We start from the raw sequence: 24,358 nt of genomic DNA, 5'->3' as shown, positions 1-24,358 counted from the left end.
CCTAATACTGAAGACATGATTAAGAAGTGAATCAGCAAACTGTTAAGATATTTCAAATGAAACTATTTTTAAAATATGTTCTCCTAATACTAATAGTACGCCACGAGTACAGGGTAACCATGAAAGCGTAATTTCATATATATATATATATATATATATATATATATATATATATATATATATATATATATATATATATATATATATATATATATATATACCAACGATTTTCATGAAAATGAGTATGCAGGGGTTTTATGGGGCGAAAAGTCTATCTAGGTTTCATTTTTAAAAATGTTCTTTTATCCGCCTTTTCATGAAGAACTGAAACATACACTGCAAAATATGACTCTTCCTGACATCTGTTGGTGTATATCGTAGTTAACGAAATAAAGTACATTACCGGGACATTCAAATGACATTTGCATAAAGACATTTTAAACGGTGCTTATATTAGTGATAAAATTTGTCTTTTTAACTCAAAATATACCGAGAAGAGCTCGGTAATCCAGGTACTAATTCTTAAAACAACATCGCGAGCGTTGCCGCTGGAAATAGCTAGTATAAATCTATTACTGACCATCAGGTGAGTGTCACTTTGTTTCACCAATTACATATCTCATGAAACTCTTTATACTTACATGTACAAAATACTTATTTACGCTTACACATAATATAATAATATTATATATATATAATATTGTAGTATATATACCTACAAAAACAGGTGAGTACTCGCATTCAAAATTCTTTAACACCTGATTTATTTATTATTTTTTACCTGCATATTTCTACAATATCGATTTTCGATAATTCTTTTGTCATTTTTATGTAATTTAAAATCTGAGGGAATTTAACAAATTATTACAAAAGAATCATAAATAATAAAAATAAGTGTCAATTTTAGTATAATAATGTTTATATATGGTGTTCATAATTACTAAAAAATATTATAGGTATGATGAAAAACAATTATACCTACCCTTAATTTACTAGGACCACCCATTTTCCCATGGGTTTAATTTATTCAGCACCACAAATCTATTTTATCTATTGACCTTTCTAAATAATTGGGTTCAACCTCTGTTCATCAGACACATCGATCTTTAACAGAGGCCACCCGTATTCATATTTTTAACCTTTAGTAACTTCTGTTACATTAGTTATAAAGTGAGTTTCTACGACTACTCCCGAGCTTTTAATGAGAACTACAAAGATCTGGAGTTACTATCACAGTCGGTTCTCTTTAATTCTGTTCAATGGATTCATCAATTCTCGAATAAAAATGTTCATTGACCAAAAATACCCACGACAAAACATCCTCGGAAAAAATATCTCTGGATAAAATATATTCCCGATAAAATATTCCTAAAAGAAAATATCTTCTTGCGGGTTTTTTGACATTTTCATTCATTAATGCACGGGCTGGGCATGTCTTTAATGGTGTTAACACGTGTTTGCGGGTTTTTTGGTTAACCGTATGATTGCGTTCATTCACTGATGACCATACCTTTAATGAAGTCGAGTTAGCGCAGGTCTGGGGATTATTTGGCTTTTTGGTTCACCAGGTGATTGCGTTCATTGATTTTAAAGACTTTGTGCTAATACTTGTGCATATTTTGTCTAGAGATATTTTATCTGAAGATATTTTGTTGTGGGAATATTTCATCAAGGAGATATTTCGTTCGGGTAAATATTGTCGTGGGAATATTTTGTCCGACGATGTTAAGGCAACCAACCTGATTATTATTTCAACCTTGTTATCAACACAAATTTGGTCATTGCCTGCGTAGGAGGTTACGAGTTCAAATTTCCATAGTGACAGTTTGACAGTAATAATTTACGATTTGATTAATAGGGCTTTTCATCTACAAAATGATACTTTTTTGTTTCGGGCAGTTTTCAATCAAGTAAAGACATATCACATATCTTCTATCCTAGTCAAAAAGCGCTGCTAGAAAAAGATAAAATGTATTAGACTTTCTTAGATTGTATAGTTTTTTGACTGCCCGAAACAAAATCAAATCGATGAAAAGGTCTATTGATAAAACTGTCGTAATATGAATAAGAACAAACTGAACGATTATGCTCGTGAAAGTTTTCTGTGGATTCCTCTTTATGAGCTTCTAGACAAATTCACCTCAAAATTCAGTTGCAATGATACAACCTTCAAATTCGTAACACTCATAGAATGCTACATTTTAAAGTTAAATAAAGGAAAAAATAACGATAGTTGTTTAACCAATGTTGCTGCAATGAAATTGAAATGAAATATTTTTCATAACTGTTGGTTAAAAAGTACAAGTACAATTAATCTACAAGTAATTGAGGAACTGAAAGTTTTTAAATCTATACAAAAAGGGAAAAAACCATGGTACACACCTAAATTCAAAAATTTAATAACAACTTAATTAGAGAATTTACAAAGAAACCCGGAACTATCTAAATCCTAGTAATCTATAAATGTTAAACAGTACACCCGCAAAGTATGTATAGAATATTATGTATCATATGTAGTATTTTGAGGATAAAAGTGTTTATAGCTGTTGGCGCGGCCCTGAATTTAATGCCATATAAATCATATAGGTATATATTTTGTGTAGTGTTAGTTACATTGCTGTGATGTGAATCACATAAGTTTAAGATTACTGCAGATTAAAATTTATCGTTAGTAGATTAAAGAATGGGGACAAATAATCACTTTATTCACATAACTAACCATATTAATCACAAAAATAATATTATAAATAAATTAAAACATCTTTTTTTTTATTGCACTAAAAAAAACTTTTTTTAAACTAATTAAATTAATTTTTTTGAATATTTAAAGGAGTTATTTTTAGTTCCTTATGTAAATCGTCTATAGATTGATCCCATCTTTTTTCAAAGTATACATTCATTAAAAATTCTGCTGTAATTCCTGTTTTTACTGCCCATGGTAAATAATATTGAAGGTAAATTTGTCTATGCCTATAAATAATTACAAAAAAATATATACATATATTCATTTTATTATGTTGGAATATGCATAACTTACTTTGGTCGTAATCGAATTGGGCCAAAAATTGCTCCAGATACACACATTGGTAGTTTTAATTGGATACCTTCAATCCATTTTACGGTAACTTCACCTAAAAATTAAAAATTGTATCTGTTTTTTATAAAGATAGTTTTCTAACTTTAATTCGTTATACTAAAGCCATGACTAATAAGAAACATTGAAAACAAGTAATAAAGTTAAAAAAATCCGACTTTTTTTGGATATTACAACCAAATTTGATCCGATTTTATTGATGATATCAATTTTTCGCTAGCTATCACTTATGTGCTTAAATCCGGGACGGGGACTCCGCATTCTTGAAACCTATTGGAGCCTACCTGCAGAACCTACTAGGTTAATTTTGATCACAAATTTGAAAAGTATGACCCAAATTTAGTCGGATTACATACTTGGTTTATCAACATTGCATAAAATTTGAATGTGATACAGCAAAATTAAATTTTTTTGATTTGGATGACGTCATAAAGTTCAAAAATTCGATTTTTTTGATAACACAGGCAAATTTGATCCGATCTTAATGGAATTTTTTTTGAAACCCACTAATATTTGGGCATTCTTTTCAGCTGTGATGTCAATTTTTCACTAGCTATCACTTATGTGCTTAATTCATGGACCAAGTCTCCACATTATTGAAACTTATTAGAGCTAGGTTAATTTTAATGACAAATTTGAAAAGTATGACCGAAATTTAGTAGGATTATATACTTGGTTTAACAAAATTGGATAAAATTTGTATGTGGTAGAGCAAAATTAAATTTTTTAGATTCTGATGACGTCATAAAGTTAAAAATTTGACTTTTTTGATAACACAGCCAAATTTGGTCCGATCTTATTGGAATTTTTTTTGAAACCGACTAATTTTGGATCATTCTATTCACCAGTTTTTTGCTAGCTATCACTTATGTGTACTTCCGTGCAAATTGAAATAATCAAGAAAGTGGCTTGAATTTTAAATGATTAGATAATGAATATAAAATTTTTAGTTAAGCCTTTCCCATGATAAAAGATTGATGTTGCACTTTATCTTGTCATTTAAAGGTATATCTTGTTAAATTCCTACCTAACATATTTGTAGGCATTCCAAGTATTGTATGAAATAAATCATGAACTTCTCGATATCGTTGCATAACATAAGCTTGTTCCAAATCATCCACAAATTGTACAGGCGATCGTGAGTCAGGTGTAACATCCTATAAATAATAAAACATGACTGAATACTAAAAAAGTGAAACAAATTTTATAGGGTAGCGATCGAAGTGGTGTTTTGAAATTACGAATTTATCCTGTTGTCTCTAACTTTTCAAGTCTCAAAGAAGCAAGTCTCTAATTTTTTAAGCTTCAAAGTGGTGTTAAAATATTTTAAACTCATGATCAACGCTATCATATTTTGCTCGAAACAATCTTGGCCCTATCACAGTAGCGGATTAGCCAAATAGCCAAGTTTTTTGTGCAAGAGACATCTATATAGGTAAAAATTTTGTTCAAGGGGCCTCCATAATTTACAAAGGGACGACTCTAGATTCACGACATCTAAAAAGGTCTTTATTGGAGTTTATATGTTATAATATGTATGTATGTGGAATCCTTGATTACCTCGTAGCATCTTAGCGTTTGAATGATTCTACCTAAATAGGGCATCGTTTGATCTTAAGCCTTGGCAAGACAAGTGTCCTGCCACTGCAATTTTTTTCAAACAGAGAAAGATTTGAGATTCATAAATACTTGTTATTATACCATGTATATATGAAATATATCAAAGTATTGGATTTTAACGCTAAGATGTCAGCGCCACGAGTATCAAAATGTAAACCATTCTCGTTACAATCAGCTGATTATTTCAATGATTAAAGAGAGAGGAGTTATATGCTTTATTATACATTTTAATGTGCTGTGCTATATTTTGCGTTCTGACAATAGTTCTTTTTTCTATCACTAGAAGTTTAGGCCCAAATTTGTAACGCTTAAAAATATTGATGCTATTGATGCTACCAACAAAATAGCTTTATTTCATGTGAGTTGTGAATTCTCAAGAATTTCCCTGGCCGAGAGTGTAATTCTATAACTTTTCCAGAATCTTAAACTGCTCTTATATTTTCAAATTTTCCATTTCGCTCGCCACCCTATCAAATGTTACAACTTACATTATTTATTAAAAAATCACTGTATAATTTTCCCAATGTATTTGGTGGCATATCTCTTAATTTATCTAAATCAATAGTATTTGAATTGATTCGTGGTTGTTCCTTTAGTATCTCTTGTCCCTCATTTGATTGTTGCATTTTCCATAACATATATTGCAATGCTGGTGAACCAACTGTCTCACCTAAACATGCAATCATATCACCTCTTGATGGATCCGTTATGGATATAAGAGCAGATCCAACACTTAATAAACCACGTTGTAAGGGATTTAGAGGTATATGATTGGAATGAAAAAAATCGTCAAAATCGTGCTTAGTGTATTGCTGTTCTTGTTCATGTCGTTCTTGTTGCTGTTGTTGTTGCGGCGGCTGTTCGATTGGTATGAACTGTCTTCTTGCAACAAACATTGATAAAGGCCGAAATAAACGAACCATGATCTAAAAAAAATACAATTCATATCAAAAACATAGGCTAATGAAAAAAGGCGTTAACTTTTCAAATGACAAGATATTGACATCGGCTAGACGTATATCGGAATTAATCGATTTTATTCCGTACCTCAAGAACTATTCGACCATTCAACAAATGCACCCGATTTTTGTACTTTTTGGGTCAAAATTACCTTATTTACTGAGTTTTATCGAAATTGGAGATACAAAAAATTTTTCGAAATTTTGAAATTTTTTTAAGGGGTACCCCTTTGAAAAAATCGAGAAAATCGGAAAAAAAATTTTTTTTATGGAATTTGATGAAACTCGGTGGATGGGGTTATTTTGATCCAAAAAGTATAAAAATCAGGTAAATTTAATGATTACCTTATATACTGAATTCTATCGAAATTAAAGATAAAAAATTCGTTGTTAAAAATACATTTTGGAAAAAAAACTGCTGTTCGATCTTAAATCAAATGAATTCGATAAACATGATTTATTTCGCTAGGTGCATATAATTTTTGTAAATGAAAAAAATCAATTGTTATCCCCTATTTATTTTGAAATGCAAATCAAATAAAAAATTTATTCGAAATTATTATGACATTTTATTCGATATATACAAATATTAAATTTTTTTAATCATAATATTTAAAAACAAACAATGAGTAACCACCATAAATTTAATAAAAATAAAAATGTTAGTTAATATAAATCACATTGAGCGTAGCTTAGCAAGTTACGGTCTATTAACTTTAAAAAAATATATATTTCTGGGCATTTAAACAAATCAAATTTATAAAAATTAATTTCAAGGATAAATATATATACATCAAATTCAATATCAACAAATAAAATTATATTACAATAAGAAAAATTTTTAATGGGTTAATACTATGGAGTGTAGAGGTAAAGGAACACCCTTTTTTAACACAGATTGTGCTCCTTTACCTCTACACTCCATAGTTAATACTAATATATATGTCGCAGACAACTTCAGCCATTCAATCAAACAGCTAGACTAATGACTTGAATCTATAACTATTAACTACTTATATACTGAGCAAGTAATTGTGAATCTCGTTGAAAGTTCACCAGTGTATAAATTTTTTTGGGACACTCTGTACTATAACACTTATACAAAAAATAGGGTTATAAATTAAAAAAGACACAAAATTTTAATATAATCACAATATTTAATAAATGTATTGTATATTATGCAAATCAATATAATACATAATTAATAATAATTGAAAATTAACAAATTAATAATTATTTTGTTCATAAGTGGCACATATTATCAAACGTTTCCAACAATTTGTACAAACAAAACAAATTTTGAAACCTATTATTTTTACAATAAAAGAAAAATTTTATGAGCATTTTTATTTTAAAAATATATTCTAAAATTAACATTATTTATAAATTTTAATTTAAATATATCAACTGATGATCATATCTCAATAAAATAATCAAATTAATAATAATTAATTATACTTTAATTATTTTATCAACCAATTTAAAGTAATCGAATAAAAATGAAGGACACCGCATTATTATACCGTTAGAAAAGGTACATCAGTACTATCAGTAGAGAAGGCAATAAATTTCATTATATAAGTAAGAAAAATTAAATTTCTTTTATGTTGAAAATTTCTTCATCAATCTAAACAAATGTCTTCATCTTTTCATTAACAGACCATGTAAATATGTACAGTTTGGAGAAAGTCTTAGAAGGTTCAGTCTATGGACATTTGCTTAGAAAGACAGGAAACAGGAAATGCACAATACCAAAAAATCACCTAATTCTACTAAAACTACTTTTCCATAATGTGGGTGCCTTGTATTAACAATAATAATTATAAATACACGCAAGTTGGTGAATTGAAAATAAGTTTTATTTTGGATCATAGAATCTGTTTTAATAATATTTAGAAACTTGACTTTTTACAAACCTTCGAGCCGCAGACCCGTACGCACGGGGTGGTATAGCTTTACTCAAATTTGGTCGCAGCTTTACATTTTTTTTATGTGACGGAAAAATAGATTTGCATAAATTGAATATTTGACTTAATGAATAAGATGCATTAATGATACAAATTACAGAGGAACTATTAAAATATTTTCTAGGAAAAATTAAATAAACAAACTGCACAACTTTTTTGACTCGACATATCGAAAAAGTAACTGGAGCAGGAGATAAATGAATATCTCTTAACTAGAGAAATGCAGAAGATAACTTTCAAGTGGAAGTTTGTTAATATAAAATGACAAGATTTAAAAGCGAGTGATGCTTTATTTTATCAAGAAATTGGATATGCTGCTTTATATTGTGATTTAAAATAATCAGAAATAATTTGATTAAACTTTAAGGATTTATAAACAAATGGGTTTAGCCAGTAGTCAAAGCAAGTAAAGAGACCTTAATTGATCGGTAAGGTATCCAAATTTTTGTTTTATATAATAATATGTTTCGTTAACTATAACATACCAAAAATTCGAATCATTATCTACTCATTTATTTTTTTCTATTACTGGCGAGTTACCCTCCTTAAGGCTGAACGAGTTTTGAAAATATATTACGAAATGTTGTAAAAATAGTGAAATATTTTGTTTTTTTAAGTAGTAATTGAGTAGTCAATCAGCAAATAAATTTCTTAACACAAATTTAGCAAATGGTTATTAATAAAAACAATAAACTTTTATGATATTTTTCACATTTTTAATAAATTTTCACGTAAAATGATACGATTTGAAAGTGTATGTGAAGAATACTGTAAGATCTTTGGTGTATTTTATAATCTAACAATAAGTATACAATTGTAAATAAAGCACCAATAAAATAGACAATGGACCATTCACACCAATGAGTATAAGATAGAGGCAAAAGTCTCGTATACAGGCAAGAATGCCACCTGGTTTTTGGATCCTGTAAATACTACTGTATTTACAACAGAATCAGTAATGTTAGTACAAGATTATTACACAGAGTAGAGTGGCGTAGTGGAAGCGTGCTTGGTTCATAACCCAAAGGTCCTTAGATCGAAAATACGCTGAAATTACAGAAATGAAATTATACATCGTTCATTAATGGATCCGCAATCACTAGAGGCGTTGAAACTCATATGCCCTTTTTAAACATTGCCAGTAATGGGAGCCTTCTCCTCTATCTTATACTCTTTGATTCACACTAAGTCGTTCGACAAAGTATAACAAATGGACACGCGTAATAGTGACAATCGGATTGATTGTTAACAAGTCGATGTACTCAATCCATTGTACAAAGTCGATTAACAAGGTGGAAGAACCTTAAAAAATTAAAATTAAATATTATTTTAGTCAAAGAGAATTGTTTTAATTCTCTTTTGTCTTTTGAGCAACAGCTTTATACATCTTAAATATTAAAAGAAAAATATTATATCAGGTAAATTATAAATATTATACAAATTAGGATTAAAATTATAATTATTGTGGTACACTTAATTTGGTAAGAGATTCTTATCAATTGAGTTATTAAACAAACAATTTTTTGTAAAAAAACTTATTTTTAAGTTCTTATAAAATTGTTTTCATCGTATCATAATAGTTAAGGTAGTACAAGTGTCAAGGCAATTTCAGATTTAGGGTTGAAATTATTTGTGTTATTTTCAACTTTGATGATGAATTTTGTTATAACTTCATGAATGTAGACGAAAAATAAGAATAAAATTTTTCGATATCTACCTTAGTTTTCGAAATATCGAAAGCTAAATAATTAAACAAAATTTGCAATTTTCAACATTTTGAAAATTACTCCAAATATCGAAAAATTTTATTCTTACTTTTCGTCTTATATTGTCAAGTTATAACATAATTCACCATCAAAATTGAAAGTATATTTTAACATCTTTAATTAGTCGGGCACAAGGGGTTTTTTAATTTCCACCGATTAGTTTTGGATAAATCTATGAAAACATATCATCCATCTACCATTCAACCATAAAACCAATGTTAAATACGCCTACTTTTGAAGTCATTTATTTATTTTAATAATGGGGCAACCCCCATCCTAAAATTTGATTTAGAGTTAGTCCAACTTCATATAAAAAAATCAAGCTTTTTATTTAAAATTGCCTTGGTGCTCGTACATCCTTAAAAAAAAGCAATATGCGTTTAAAGAATTGAAATAAAAATTTATAATTATTTTTTATTTAACAACTCAATTCTCGTTATCAGTTTAAAGATAGTTGATACAATTTTCAGTTGTTTTTAATGAATCACAACCATATGCTTTTTAATTAATTATTTAAGGTTAGAAATATTTTATAGTAGCAATACAATCTCGTCGAATATCGAGTACTTTGCTTCATTTCAAGTATTATTGCCGTAAGACTTAACTCGTCTCAAGTATATAAAAAAATAAATCGTAAATTCCAGTGATACAAATTAAATAAGCATAGCCTAAGATTGTTTTTCCGAAGCGATTTGAATCAGATATCACTGAAAAAAAAATGAAAGTCAATATTTTCTGGTTTTACCTACATTGCTACAAAAGATTACTTTTTAAATATAAATTTTTATATTTTCAGTTAAAAACCCTGTTTTTAAAACTATTTAACATATGTAAGTTAATAAATGAGTGCGTTCAGCCAAGAAAAGCACTTGAAAGCAAAATGGTAACCACAAAATGTGTTGAGAACTACCAACAAGTGTTATAATTTACTGTCAGTAAAACATCTCAGAAATTAACAATGACACTTGTAAACAAATTTAACAAAACAAAAAAGTAGGAATAATATCCCTTAAAATCAACGTGATCACCATAATGCTTTTATTCGATAATGCAGTCAATTTTGATAGACACGACTGGTTTACGAATAAAATAACAGTCTCTCTTAGCCAATTTTTTAAATAAATTTTAGAGCCCTTAAATTTACGATGGAGAAGACACATTCTTTTTTTTTAAGTTCGAATCAAAACGCTTATATTGTCGTAAAGCAAAATGATTGTGATTTTCGGCAATATTATTGATGCATGATAATCCAATTTTATAGTAATTATAGTTTACAGCACCAATAGAGAGGGAAAGTAAGAGCTTTTTGGATTTGCATGCATTATAATTATTAAGTTTTTTCATGAATCTCAAATTCTTCTTAAAAAAATTTCATGGGAATCAGTGGAAAAATCCTTTAAACATTATAAAATTAAAAATTCCATTTAGTATAATATCCCATAATAGCTTAGTTTCGGCAAATCTATCTCTTAAAAATTTGTTACAGAAATTTTGTTAAATAAGATCTTAGGGAGAATAAAACCATAAAAATCCGTCGAATTGGAGGAGAGGATCCCTCTTCCTCTAAAATGCACATTTTTGTACATTTCTCAAATACCATGATATACAGGGTGGCTCATTTTAATCTATTATGGCTTATAGCTCGTTTTAGAGTTAACCAATCGAAAAATAACTTAAACAAAAGTTGCAGAGTTTGATGGGGGGCATCATGTTCTGACATAAGATTGGACCTAATTTTTACGGTTGCTTTAATAATCAATTTAGATCCTAAAACGTAAGAGATAGAATAACACTTTAAATTAGAAAGTTGATCCTCATAAAAAAACTTATATTTTTTTATTTAAAACGTTTTTCGAAAATCGTTAGCTTTGTCATAAATGTATTTAATCTTGCGAAAAAAAAGGCAAGTCATCCTATGAAATGCGATTTTAAAAGCTAGCACTGATTATTTTAAGCTTCGGAAATATGACAGCTATAAAAAAAAATAACTATTCTCCACTGTTACATCTTATTTTATTAACTAAAATAAAATTATGAAAAGAATCAAATAAATACATTATATTCTTTTTTTTAATATAACATATATAAAAATGAAATAATAATAAAACCTTTCGAAAAAGGTTTCGAAATATTTTGATAATCCATGTATCATCTGTACACATGTCATTTAAAAAATAACGTTGGGCTTGATTCAAAAATAAGTCATTTGATTGAATTTAACTCGTCTAACTTCTTTTGTACGCGAAAATTTCATTTATTAGCTATGAGAATCGGCACCGCGTTCTACAGGGTGTCTTGTAACTCGATGGGCATAACTTAAGAGCATAATCTTTGGACAATTTTAAGTCGAAAATGCATTATATACTTTTTCCCAAAATCCAATAGTTAAGGAGTAAATTATAACAATTACATGGCCTATCAGATTAATTAACTATTCAATTTACTCCTATTGACTATTATCTTTGGTATAATAGTGCACATAACTTCTTAACTGTTAGGTTTTGGACAAAAGTATATATGACACTTCTGAATTAAAATTGTCCAAAGAATATGCTCTTAAGTTATGTCCATCGAAACACAGGACACCCCGTATACCTAAAATGTAACTTCGAATTGCAAACGAGGAAACATTGGGAATTGAGATATTGATAGGCTTGCTGTAGTATACTTTTCGTTGGTGTGCACACTCAATGTCACAAAAATGCACGTATTATATCACTCTAAGTGTTATAACTATAACACCAAGAGTGGTATAATACGTTTCATTTCAAAAAATTCGCTAGAACTAGCAGTTTTTGCGTATTAAATTAGCGTAAAAATCTATAAGGACTCTTGAGATTAATAAACTTATACAGTTTCCGTGGTTTTTTGACTTAATGGTGCGTAAGCTGGTGCAGCTGTACTTTTTCTAAATGTAATATATGTATACAATAAACTACCTAATATACTAAAATTAAGTCCTATAAAATTCACCCACGAAAATATATAATCACCACCAATAATCATGCCTAAATATGTCACACAAATATTCTTCAAGCATCCAATCACAGTTGTTGTTAACGCCGAATTATAAAAAGTACAAACAATAACACTATATGATAGCACAAAACCCATTACACATGAAAGTGTAAAATTTATTAAAAATAATGTATCTTTCCAATTTTCATAATTATATACAGCTATCACATCACCAGATTGCCAAGCAAATAACATTGCAGGAATAATCATAAATAAGGAATTATAATACATTAGGCCATATTTTCCTAGCTCCTTTGAATCCAATTTCTTCTTCATATAAACACCATTCAAGGACGTAAAAAAATTATTTAGTAAAATATATACATAACCAGTTAAATTAAATGCTAAATCATTTGAAGCGGCAATTAAAGCACCAGCAATCATCGTATAAACACTAATTTGTACACCAAAATTAGGTTTAACACCCAAAATATAAAATTCACCAATCATCGTCATTAATATTGAAAATCTTCGTAAAACTGTAAACATCGGTAAACTTAACTCTTTGGTACCACCTAATCCGAAGAACATATTTCCAATATAAATCAATGGTAATGGCCATATCTTTGAAAATATACTTAATTCGAATCCAGGAAAATCAACAATTTTACATTGTTTAGCCAGATATAAAACAATTATTGTTGCGAGCATTTGTCCGAGCCCGAGAACTTGAAATGATGGAAACCCATATGACGTTAACACTGTTTTATTCACTATTGTTATCATAAATGAAGCAAATCCATAAAATAAGGCCGATATAAGCCTTTTAAATAATAATGTCCTTCCATTTGTGTTTGAATTTGAGTCTATACATTTTTGCATTAGAAACATTTTCACAGTTATTAATAGTTCACTTCTTTAAAATTTCTGTACATTATCTTATACAAGTATTTCATAACAAATTGATAAGAAAAAATGTGATCAGTTTAAATTTACTTTTTTTTAAAAACCCCTACTACAAATGTAAATAATTTATTCTAACTATGCAAATTGACACATTTGCAAGTGTAGTTGGCACATTTCACGGGTTATTAAAATAAATCAGTGTGAAGTAAGCTACAATGACTACATTTCATAAACAAAACGTAACCTATTTTAGTTATTATTAAAAATTTATTGTAATTAACTAACCTTTTTCGTATATTTCAGAGATTCCTTTTGTACAAATGATGAAAATTAGAATAATGTATTTTGGTAATAACTTCAAAATTAATTTATTCAAACTAGAATCTTTATTTTTAATCACAACAAACAAACCATAGAGTAAATAGCCGCCACTTCATGTCTATGAAGGTGCTCTACACCGGTGATGTAATTCATAGATAAGTATACCATCCATATACCACCAATACGTGCATGTACCATGAACTTTAAAAATGAAGGACTGATCATTACGCATGTTATATTCACCCAAAGTTTCACAACCGCTGTTTAATGTCAAAGTTCAAGTTAAATATTGTTAGTAATTATTAACTAATATTTAACAAAATGTATATTTCAGAAATTTATTATGTTTTTAATAAATAGTAACCTACAACTGCAGAGGTGAAGGTATACATTATATTTTTATAAATCCTAATAAGTAAAAATATTTGACCTTGGGGCTACAAGATTTTCTTGGTCTTAACAAACAATTTTGGTAGTCTACTTAATAAAAGATATTATCTGTATTGATAACATTGATAAGCGTCCATGGAGGTTATAAAAAAAGGAGAACGATCGCTATAGAAAATATTGTTCCCGAAATATGGACAAAATAAGTGAAGCGCTGCGATCGCTAAGTTGTCTCATTAAAAGCGGGCTGTTGTGCGCTAATTTCCAATGATCTATCAACGTTTAATATACATGTAAATAATATCATTCAATTTGAACATTATGCAACTAACTTCATCTACTTGAACTCAAACAGCTAATTTCGTAGATACTACTTACTGACTGGTGGCTGAAATACGAACTATAAATTCTACAAATTTTCAGGGACAGCTTGGCTAATGCTTTAGCACGTAGCGATCGTTCTCCTTCTTAAAACCTCCATGTAAGCGTCGCTACGGACAAGAATCCTCTCCAGTAATGCTCAATTTTTTATAAAACACTAAAAACCTGGAGAATTTAGTACATCATGTGTCGATGTCCCTCAATGTTTTCATTCCACGAACGCCTATAATACCGATTAAAATATTTGATAACGATTGATTATATTAAATTATAAAATAAGATTAGTTGCACGGTGCCCGAAACATAAAAGTCGATTGGCAACGTTATTATGAAAAACTCCGTTGTGTGAGATGCCTTGGTTTATAAAATAAATAATTATTAGGAGATATTTATATCTTACATCTAAAATATTTAAAAGCATGATTAATAAAATAAATACATATGGATATATTTTGTTCAGAATGATTTCATTCAATGTTTTTTTATTATTTAGCATTATCCAATTTATTTTAAGTGCATTTCGTTGTAAATAATAAAAAACATTGAAATTACTATGTATGTTTATGGATGAGACTCAAAATTACTAATTAAATATGTATATGTATTCCCGCAAATTAAGATTCAATCACTGTAGCGGGATTATTTGAACTCAACATTTTATCACCTGTATTCTGTTCATTCTTCTCTCCAGTATTCTTGGACATCAAGAATAGAACGTACCTATGCAGTATGTTTTTTATTTAATACAATATTTACTATAAAACCATAGCGGGATTTGAAATTTTGTTCTCGATTTGCGAGATAGTAAATAAATTCTGATCTTGGATGAAATACTCTTTACCTTTGTTCTAAGAACTATTGCGTGGTTGAACAAATTAAAAAAAAAGAGTTTAATACAAATTGTATCTCTTAACTGCGATTTACAGCTCACTTATGTTATTTTCATTCAAGAGAGTTATGAGATGTATAGGTACTATGACATTGTGCAGCTTAACGATATCGAAGTTTTTAGACTTAAGTTAAGTATTAACTACCTGCATACTCGAAGGTAACCGATATTATTAATAAATATATAACAAATTATCAAAACTATATTTTTATTATTTGTAAATTGCACGTCAATATAATAAAATGAATCTTATGTAAATAATAAGTTTATTGATTTATCTGTCAAATACATTCCATTAAAATAAAAATATAAATATAGATATTTTATAGGAATTATCTCAACCAATTTAACCAGGAAGACAAATTATTATCATCGTCATAATATAATTTATTGTATTTTATGTATTGTTTCAATGAATCAGTCACAAAATGTGAAACCTAGTGTAGGTATATAGTTAATGCAGCACCGTACCGCAGTTAAACTACTTTACAAGAAGAACATCTTCCACGTATGAGTTGCGCAGTCTTTGAGTCTTGGATTCTGATGACGTCAAAAAGTTGAAAAATTCCAATTTTATTATAAAACATGCAAATTTTATCCGATCTTATTGGCATTTTTTTTGAAACCCACTAACTTGGGGCCTTTTATTTTAACTGTGACTCATGACTCAACATTCTTAAAACTTATTAGAACTAGGTCAATTTTGATCACAAATTTGAAAAGTATGACCCAAATTAAGTAGGATTACATACTTGGTTTATCAAAATTGGATAAAATTTGGATTTGATAGAGCAAAGTTAAATTTTTTGGTTTTTAATGACGTCATAAAGTTGAAAAATTTCATTTTTTTGATAACATAGACAAATTTTATCCGATCTTATTGGAATTTTTTTTGAAGGCCACCAATTTTGGGTCATTCTTTTCAGCTGTGATATCAATTTTTCGCTAGCTATCACTTATGTGCCTTATTCCGAAACCATGACTCCTCATTCTTAAAACTTATTAGAACTAGGTCAATTTTGATCACAAATTTGAAAAGTATGGCCCAAATTAAGTAGGATTACATACTTGGTTTATCAAAATTGGATAAAATTTGGATATGATAGAGCAAAAATAATTTTTTCGGATTTTGATGACGTCATAAAGTTGAAAAATTTCATTTTTTTGATAACAGACAAATTTTATCCGATCTTATTGGAATTTTTTTTGAAGGCCACTAATTTTGGGTCATTCTTTTCAGCTGTGATATCAATTTTTCGCTAGCTATCACTTATGTACTTCATTCCGGTACCAGGACTCCACATTCTTGAAACCTATTATAGCTAGGTTAATTTTGATCACAAATTTTAAAATGTTTATCAATTAAATGTACAGACTATTTAAGATAAAATGGCACAATTATGCATGGCTACTCTCTCCAATTGTCCCTTGAGTTAAATACTCTCAGTATACGATTCATCAAAAACGTTAGAATCGATCCCGATATATATAAGGCGCAACCTAAATACTTGCCACCAACGCTATGTACCCTCGTTACGGTCCCGCGTAGCATCAATATTTTTAGACGTTAAAAACTTGGGACTAAACTTAGTATTCCTTGATATATTTCATATATACATGGTATAATAATCTTCAAAAAATTCCTCGATACGCTACTGCTATTGCTTTGTGGAGATAAAATACAGAAATATGACAAAAGCTGATATAAGGTAAAAAGATACATTCTTACATAACTTCTTCGATGGGTAGATATAACTTTCTTGAAAACAATTGCAATGACATTTGCGCAAGTTTTCAAAGATATTTTCTGTTTAAATATATATTAATCGGATAAAACGTTAAATTAAAAATATCTGCAAGTGAAAGATACTTAAATATAAATACGTATGCGCCCCCACTTAGGATATTTGTATTTAATAAGGGTTGCAACAGGGTATTGTTTATCATTTATTCATTACATCTTTGTAGTGATAACAACTGAATTTTTTTAGTTAATAAAATAGTTTATTTGTTGTAATATATAACAATGACCGTCGTATTCAAAAATTGTTCTTCCGTCTATCGTAATGTTTTATACAGTATTGTTATCATTTTGTTATTTAGTCACACATTTCAATCTTGTGCTTTTCAAATTCCGGACGATGATCGATTAATGGAGGTAAATATACGAACTTTTTTTATCATGTTTTAATTTTATACGCTTTCTTGTGTTTGTTTGTCAATTCGATAAAAAATTAGAAGATACCGAGCTGAAAGTCACAGGACATATGTAAATTAGATGGCATTATAATTTTATGATACAAAGAGTAATAGAAATATGGTGAAAGCGTTGTAAAACTAAATTACTATTTTCTACTCTTTTTTTTTAAATACGGTTAAACCATTTTTGATATTTGCAAGTTTTTAATTTTCATAATAAACAATTAAAAAGCGATTTTGAATAAATCTAATAATTATTAATTTTTAATACCTACTTATAAACAAAGAAATACCTATTTAAAAAGGGGTCTAGTAGTATATCTCAAAAATTTGAAACGATAGAAAAGACCTTAAAATTTTAATTTGTAAATTTTCTAATTCTTTTTTTTAATAAATCTTGCTCGACCCGTGAAAAATTACACAGTGCGATATCCGTGACCAAAAACAGACTAAAGAAATAATATATAAGTGATACAAAATATCAATAGTAATTTATTTTAATTTATAGGCAATTTAATTACATATATGATATACAAATTACATAATGAACAAAATTAAATCTTAATGTTTTTTATTTAGCTTGTTTTTTCCTAATCGGTACATCTTTAAAATGAGGGCTTAAATCATGGAATTTGATAAAGGAATAAAAAATAAAATATTTCTTATAACATTCCTAAAAGCTCCTTAGTTCATACTTTTTAATAACTTACTAGCGTCTAAAGAACTTGTGTTATTTTTTTTTCAGAAAAAGAGTCATGAACTGGCAACATGGATCCTATCTCAATTAAATCAACCTGTTCAATCAGAATTCAGCGATTATACATCAGGAAATCAACAAGATCTCTGTCAATCACAACCGAACATGATTTCAAAAAGAAAAATGTCTGACAATTATCTGTACCGTTTAAATGCATCAAAACGAAATTCAGAACTAATCAATTCATTGTTACGTCTACCTAAAACAATGAATGAAGTTGGTCGTAAATGAATACGTTATTGAAAACTATTTATAATGTCTAATTAAATAATGCAAATATTTATTTTTATTTTAATAAGAACAGATAATGGTTATAGCAAGTTTAAAATTAAAAGTTTGAAGTTATAATTTCGAAAATATATACAATTATATAAATAAATAAATACACTTTTTCATTATTTTGAATTAAAAATTATTTTTATAGTCAAGATTTCACAGGAGACTATCATTTAAAAACTCCATTTAATTAATTAATAAAATCAGTGTAAACTTAATTAGAATGTTAATTTTTTTGCATTTTATGTTGCTCTAATAATATAGGAAAATAAAATCTATATGAAAAAATAATTGATTGTATATTTTATATTTATTTATTTACTATTTTTATTTGCAATTTATTTTAGCTATTTTTTCACTTTACAAAACCATTAAACTAGCCTTATACAGGCAAAATTAGTCGCATAAAGTAATACATAAAATAGCCATTCGTAGAGTGTCCTCAATAGTCGCTCCGATTTTGATGATTTTTTTAAATGTTTCTTTTTGTATATTGTTTAAAATCAGAAACCTTTCAGGCGGGGAAAATTATCTGGAGATGGAAAAGGCAATGTCTCGACTGGTATATCAACACCTAGTCTAAATCGCTAGTGATAGAAGTTTGAAATTTCGAGAGGCTATTGATTTTATATTGTAGGTGTCATTTTAAAAAGGGGTTTTTCGAAATTTAACTCCTAAAAGGATGAATAAGGGTCAAAATTTTGTTTATAATAAATAAAGTAACTGTATTGTCAAAAATTTTTTAACTTTATGACGTCATCAGAATCTAAAAAATTTAATTTTGCTCTATAACATCCAAATTTAATCCAATTTTGTTAAACCAAGTATGATATCCTACTAAATATGGGTCATACTTTTCAAATTTGTGATCAAAATTAACCTAACTATAATAGGTTTCAAGAATGTGGGGTCCTGGTCCCGGAATTAAGCACATTAGTGATAGCTAGCGAAAAACTGACAACATAGCTGAAAAGAATGACCCAAAGTTAGTGGCTTTCAAAAAAAATTCCAATAAGATCGGATCAAATTTGCCTGTGTTATCAAAAAAATGTGCCTCTATTTTATATCAGTGTCCTCTCATCGTGCCTCTCATGCTCTTAGAGTCATAGATAACATTATAGATTCAGTCAGTCCATACTCCCACTCAAAGAGATTATATATACAGTGTGTCCCCGGATAGAGGTAACTATACTTGTAAATTTTCTTATTTTCCATTTTAAGAATCTCGGATAGTACATGTTAATTGATGTATTGTTATTTTCTTTCTTACGTTTTTTTATAATTAGAGCTTTTGTTCAAATAAAAAATGATGCTATAATTAAAGTACACGGATCTTCTTGATATTTTGTATAGAGTCATAATTGTTAATTGCGAGTAACTTTTCTTAGTAACACTTCGCCAACTTATAAGACAGAAGGGTAGTTTACCAAAAATAAAAATAGTGATTATTAAGAACTTTTAAATATACCTACATACTTTTCAGAATAAGCAAAACTTCTTATAAAGAATGACTTTTTTTCTTAAAATGCAAAATAAGGAAATTTACAAGTACAGTTACCTCTATCCGGGGACACACTATATATGTCTATGCTTCCACTACTATATTTTATCTATGGTCCATACTCTATGCATGATATTTGTCAAAGAAAAGTAGCGGCGGGATTGGCGGCAGTTGTTTATAAATTTGACAGATGTAACTGACATAACCCACGAGTTTTGAATTTTCATTTATTTGAAAATTACTATTATTTTAGTAATTGTCTATCAAATAAGAATGTGTAAGAAAGAATTCAGTAAAAGATATAACATCAATAAAACGCCGAAATAAAAAATCGTTAATATAGTTAGAAAAATGTTTTTGAATTTAGTTAATATAGATAAGCTTTATTATTAATGCAATAATATGTTAAGCTATAATTAATATATTTTATTTATCTAAGACTACAAACTAACTTTAATATTCAAAAATTTACATATATTATTTTAAAAAAAAATTAAATATGTGGTATTTAGAAGAAATAAAAGAAAAAAGGCGCTATGGACCAATAACCGATGATACATTTATCATTGGTCGAAATCCCAATGCGAATATTATATTAAAACGTTTGCAAGTTTCAAGACGACATTGCATTTTAGTTTTGAAAGATCATTCGGTGTCCATACAAGATTTAGGGGTATGTATAATTTTAAATTAAATATAACTTTTTTCAACAGGCTCCCCTTTCAACATATACAACCGGCATAACTCGGAATGTTAATGTTGTTATTGTCCTCACTACTTATAAAGATATTTGCCCCAATATTGATTTTCCCAAATGCTTTTTTTATTTTAGATGGTAGTATATGTTAGGGTCATTTCTTTATTTTCGTATATAACTCAAGTAAATTAATTATCGAAAAACTGTTAATTTTTCACCAGCTCCGACAACGAATTCGTAATCTACGTAAAAAAATGCTTTACTTTGGCTTTTTCCTGGACAAATGCTTCTGGTGTCCTGTAGGAGCATTTTTAAAAAGGGTCGTTAAAGTGCAAATTTACCGTAATGTTAGCCCTTATAGACTAAGATGGGGTTCTTATAAAAATTGAGTTAACAAAATGTAAGAAACGATATTTGTTGACTATTTCGTGTAATTGTATACGCAATATTTATTAATTTAGTCAAAAGTAGAGAAACCCAGCGAGATTTTTGATTAAATTAAGCTGTTGTAGATATGCATTGCACTTGAAATTTACAACAACGACTTTTTTCTTGATAATTCTACGGAGAACAAAATGTCAAATTCTTTCACGTCTTTCGAAAATCGTGCAATTTTTGGTCTTAAATTTCATTTTTTTGGCACAAATGTAATACATTAGAATCGTAAACAGCGGCCAAAAATACCCCCAATAGCAATGTTTAAACGACAAATATTCTTTTTGCCGTTTTTGTACCAAAAAGTGAAATTCTTGAAAAATGGCACGATTTTTGGAATACGTGATAGAATTCGTGTAATCTGACATTGGATTTGTATTCAGTGAACAAAGTATTGGCCAAAATAAGCATTTCGAAAATTCGAAATAATTTGGGCTGCAAATGTCCTCCGTTGGGGGCCCCATACCCGCTTTTGACTAGGTTAAGTTGGCAGAATATTCCTTGGGGTCCTATAAACACGTTACATTAAAATCGGTGCTGTTTCCCCACTTTTCCTATGTATCCCGTCTTATTAGTTGTACTATTGGTGTTTTTCATAGAATTCATAGAAGAGTTATATTTATAAAACTCCCGTTATAAAGATTTTTGTGGAACTTTACTACTTAATCATATTTTAAGAACGCAAAATCGATTATTAAATTTTTATCGAATTGTAGAGGAGGGGAGGGGTACAATTTTCTTATAAACACAGATAATAATTATTTTTGTGACTTTTGCTTTTTCAATATTTGATGATTTACTTGAATGATCTCGAGTTAGGTTTTCTCGTGCATGATATTCTACTCCGCATAAAATTTTTATTATATTGCAATTGATATTTTCAGAGTGCCAATGGAATTTTTATCAATGAAACAAAAATGGACCCAAATTCTGAACGCACACTCACTGAAAATGATATTGTTGGTGTTGGAAACGATGTGAGCCAAATTGAAAATGGTTGTGTATTTCGATTATTAAAAGTAGACGAAAATGTGAATACGGATAATATTACAACCCTTGAAATGAAATCATTGAATGGAAAAAGCCAAGCCAAAAGACCATCTAATTGGGATAATATGAATGAAAGATCTAGTAAAAAATTAAAAACGAATTTAAATGGTCAAAATGAAAACAATGAATTTCCGTCAACATCAAAATCTGATGAAAATAAAATTGAAACCAATGGAATAAAAATTGAAGCGATTGATGAAAATAGTGTAGATATGTTCTCAGAAAATCCCATTGAAAAACATCAAATAAAAACGGAAAATATTACTATCTCATCTTTATTGGATTCTGATGAGGAAGAAAATGCATACATAGATAATAACTATGTACCACCAAAACATGACGATGACTATATTATTATATCAAGTGACGATGACGACGACGACGAAGAAGAAGATAATCCATGGTTAGAAAGATTATCACAAAGATCTAATTATTCACCTCCACCACTATCTGATTCTTGGGCTGAAAAAGAAGGTGGGGAAAATAATGAATGGTGGCCGGAGCTCTCACAAAAGTTTTTAGATGAAATCAACCAGGTAATTCGATAATATTCAATTTTTCTCAAGAGAAAATTGTATACATGACGGAATATTACATGCAAAATAAAAAAATAATGAAACTAGCTTACTTCAAAATTGTGTACAAAGTAAAATGGCAGGCGGTTGAAATAGCGAAACACTAATTTTTTGCTATAATTTCTAAAATTTGAACTTAAAAAAAAAAGAAGATTCTAACGAATAGAATCTTTTATAAATATAATAGTTCTTTTGTTTGTAGACATTTAAAAAATCAGTCCCATCAAGTTAGGTGAAATTTTATACGATTTACTGAAGTTTTTTGGGTTCAATGCTACCTACGCCATACATATTCATGTATTTTATTTATATTTTTAATTCATTGGTTAGGTGGCATTGCTGTATCCAAAACTTCTGTAAGTTTCACCCTAATCTTAGATTTACAATGACTAAATGACGGGCCTGAAAATTTCAGATAATATACTTTTTGTTAAGTTTAAAAAATCCGCGAACATAAATTCTGAAAAGCTTTCAAAAAAATTGATACTTCAACTTTGATTTTGTTATTCTGCTTATATTCTATTTCGGTTTTAAAAATTTTTATTGGTGCCAGTTCTATTGATAATTACATTACAGGAGGATGAAACACCAGACCCAAATAAGGTTCATGATAATATCAAAACTTCAAAGGAGCCTGATAAAAATTCGAATAACATTGAGCTAAAAGAATGTAGGATAACAATTCAAGATGTAAATAAATGCTTTAAAAATAACGAAACTCTTAATTCGATTGTAAATAATTTACGAAAAGAACGTCCAGGTAAATATACAAAACCACCTATTATAGAAGCACCAGTTATGACAAAACCAGTAAAAGAACCTAAAAGGGTGGCAGTTAAATCATCTACTGAAACAATAGAAAAAAAAGATAAAAACGAGAAAAAAGATGTAAAACAAAAATCAAGTAAAAAAAGTATTAAAGATTATACAAAAAGAAATTCAAAAACACCTGAAAAAGCTATTAAAAAAAAAGATGATCCGAATAGTGAATTACGAAAACAGCGATTAAAGGAGTTAGCCATTGCAAAATCGAATAAATCCGAACAGTCACCAAATACTGATCACAAAGAGAAAATGAAACCAAAAGTTAAATGTACAACAAGAAATCGTAGTGACTTATTTACAGCTGAAATATTAAAAACATCAGATAAACCAGCCACGTGTATCTCAAAATCTACTGAAAAATTATCAGTTGGTAAACCTTCCACAAAAAATTCAAAATCTAATGACAAAATACCCACGTTGAAAAGTACAGAGATATCACATAAATATCCAATTAGAGTTAAATCGAATGATAAATTATTACCACCCACAATAAATTATAATGAAATTATTGGGAACAATGATTCCATAAAAAAATTACCTTCATTTAAAAAGAAGGAGATTATTCAAAATACTGAAACGAATAAACAAACATCAAATAAAAATAAATCCACAAAAAGGGTTTCATTTAATTTGACACCTAGTATAAGACTTTTTACTCGAGAGAGTCATGAAGAAGCTCCGCCATTCTTTTTGTTTCGTGATCGACGTCCATTACTTAAAATTTCGGAGCATGATTGTTTTTATCAAGAGGATATTATTTATGAAATTGTGAATTGGGATCCAAAATCCCTTTTA

At 28.6% G+C, this 24,358-nt stretch overlaps 4 protein-coding genes across 4 annotated transcripts; 2 read left to right on the top strand and 2 right to left on the bottom strand.

Annotated features, from left to right (window-relative positions):
• Positions 1-2,807: 2,807 nt before the first annotated feature.
• Positions 2,808-13,757, bottom strand: LOC123296509 (ubiquinone biosynthesis protein COQ4 homolog, mitochondrial). Its single transcript, XM_044877999.1, has 5 exons — positions 13,556-13,757; positions 5,203-5,640; positions 4,122-4,251; positions 3,038-3,131; positions 2,808-2,970 (listed from the first exon to the last, which is right to left on the bottom strand). Exons 2-5 carry the CDS (start codon positions 5,635-5,637, stop codon positions 2,808-2,810), a joined length of 822 nt encoding a protein of 273 aa, XP_044733934.1. The 5' UTR covers positions 5,638-5,640; positions 13,556-13,757.
• On the bottom strand, positions 11,538-13,343 carry LOC123296507 (UDP-sugar transporter UST74c). Its single transcript, XM_044877996.1, has one exon. The coding sequence runs from the start codon at positions 13,253-13,255 to the stop codon at positions 12,254-12,256; it is 1,002 nt and encodes a 333-aa protein (XP_044733931.1). The 5' UTR covers positions 13,256-13,343; the 3' UTR covers positions 11,538-12,253.
• A 3,450-nt stretch (positions 13,758-17,207) lies between the features above and the next one.
• On the top strand, positions 17,208-18,472 carry LOC123296510 (protein PDF-like). The gene is made up of 2 exons (XM_044878000.1): positions 17,208-17,406; positions 18,193-18,472. The coding sequence occupies exons 1-2, from the start codon at positions 17,275-17,277 to the stop codon at positions 18,433-18,435; spliced, it is 375 nt and encodes a 124-aa protein (XP_044733935.1). The 5' UTR covers positions 17,208-17,274; the 3' UTR covers positions 18,436-18,472.
• A 3,558-nt stretch (positions 18,473-22,030) lies between these two features.
• Positions 22,031-24,327, top strand: LOC123295955 (MATH and LRR domain-containing protein PFE0570w-like). The gene is made up of 4 exons (XM_044877417.1): positions 22,031-22,699; positions 23,315-23,498; positions 23,697-24,269; positions 24,314-24,327. The coding sequence occupies exons 1-4, from the start codon at positions 22,031-22,033 to the stop codon at positions 24,325-24,327; spliced, it is 1,440 nt and encodes a 479-aa protein (XP_044733352.1).
• The last annotated feature ends 31 nt before the right edge of the window (positions 24,328-24,358 follow it).

The sequence above is a fragment of the Chrysoperla carnea genome, chromosome 3 (genome assembly GCF_905475395.1).
Source record: "Chrysoperla carnea chromosome 3, inChrCarn1.1, whole genome shotgun sequence".
In the NCBI taxonomy this organism is placed as follows: Eukaryota; Metazoa; Arthropoda; class Insecta; order Neuroptera; family Chrysopidae; genus Chrysoperla; species Chrysoperla carnea.
This window is presented reverse-complemented; position numbering and strand designations above follow the sequence as displayed.

Coding starts and splice junctions, on each gene's coding strand:
- LOC123296507 (XM_044877996.1), bottom strand. CDS start 13,255: ATGTTTCTAATGCAAAAATGTATAGACTCAAATTCAAACACAAATGGA.
- LOC123296510 (XM_044878000.1), top strand. CDS start 17,275: ATGACCGTCGTATTCAAAAATTGTTCTTCCGTCTATCGTAATGTTTTA. Junction 17,407..18,192: donor ACGATGATCGATTAATGGAG/GTAAATATACGA, acceptor TTTTTTTTTCAG/AAAAAGAGTCATGAACTGGC.
- LOC123296509 (XM_044877999.1), bottom strand. CDS start 5,637: ATGGTTCGTTTATTTCGGCCTTTATCAATGTTTGTTGCAAGAAGACAG. Junction 3,132..4,121: donor AATGCCTACAAATATGTTAG/GTAGGAATTTAA, acceptor TTTAATTTTTAG/GTGAAGTTACCGTAAAATGG. Junction 2,971..3,037: donor CCAATTCGATTACGACCAAA/GTAAGTTATGCA, acceptor AATTATTTATAG/GCATAGACAAATTTACCTTC.
- LOC123295955 (XM_044877417.1), top strand. CDS start 22,031: ATGGACCCAAATTCTGAACGCACACTCACTGAAAATGATATTGTTGGT. Junction 22,700..23,314: donor TTTTAGATGAAATCAACCAG/GTAATTCGATAA, acceptor ATTACATTACAG/GAGGATGAAACACCAGACCC. Junction 23,499..23,696: donor TTTACGAAAAGAACGTCCAG/GTAAATATACAA, acceptor CACCTGAAAAAG/CTATTAAAAAAAAAGATGAT.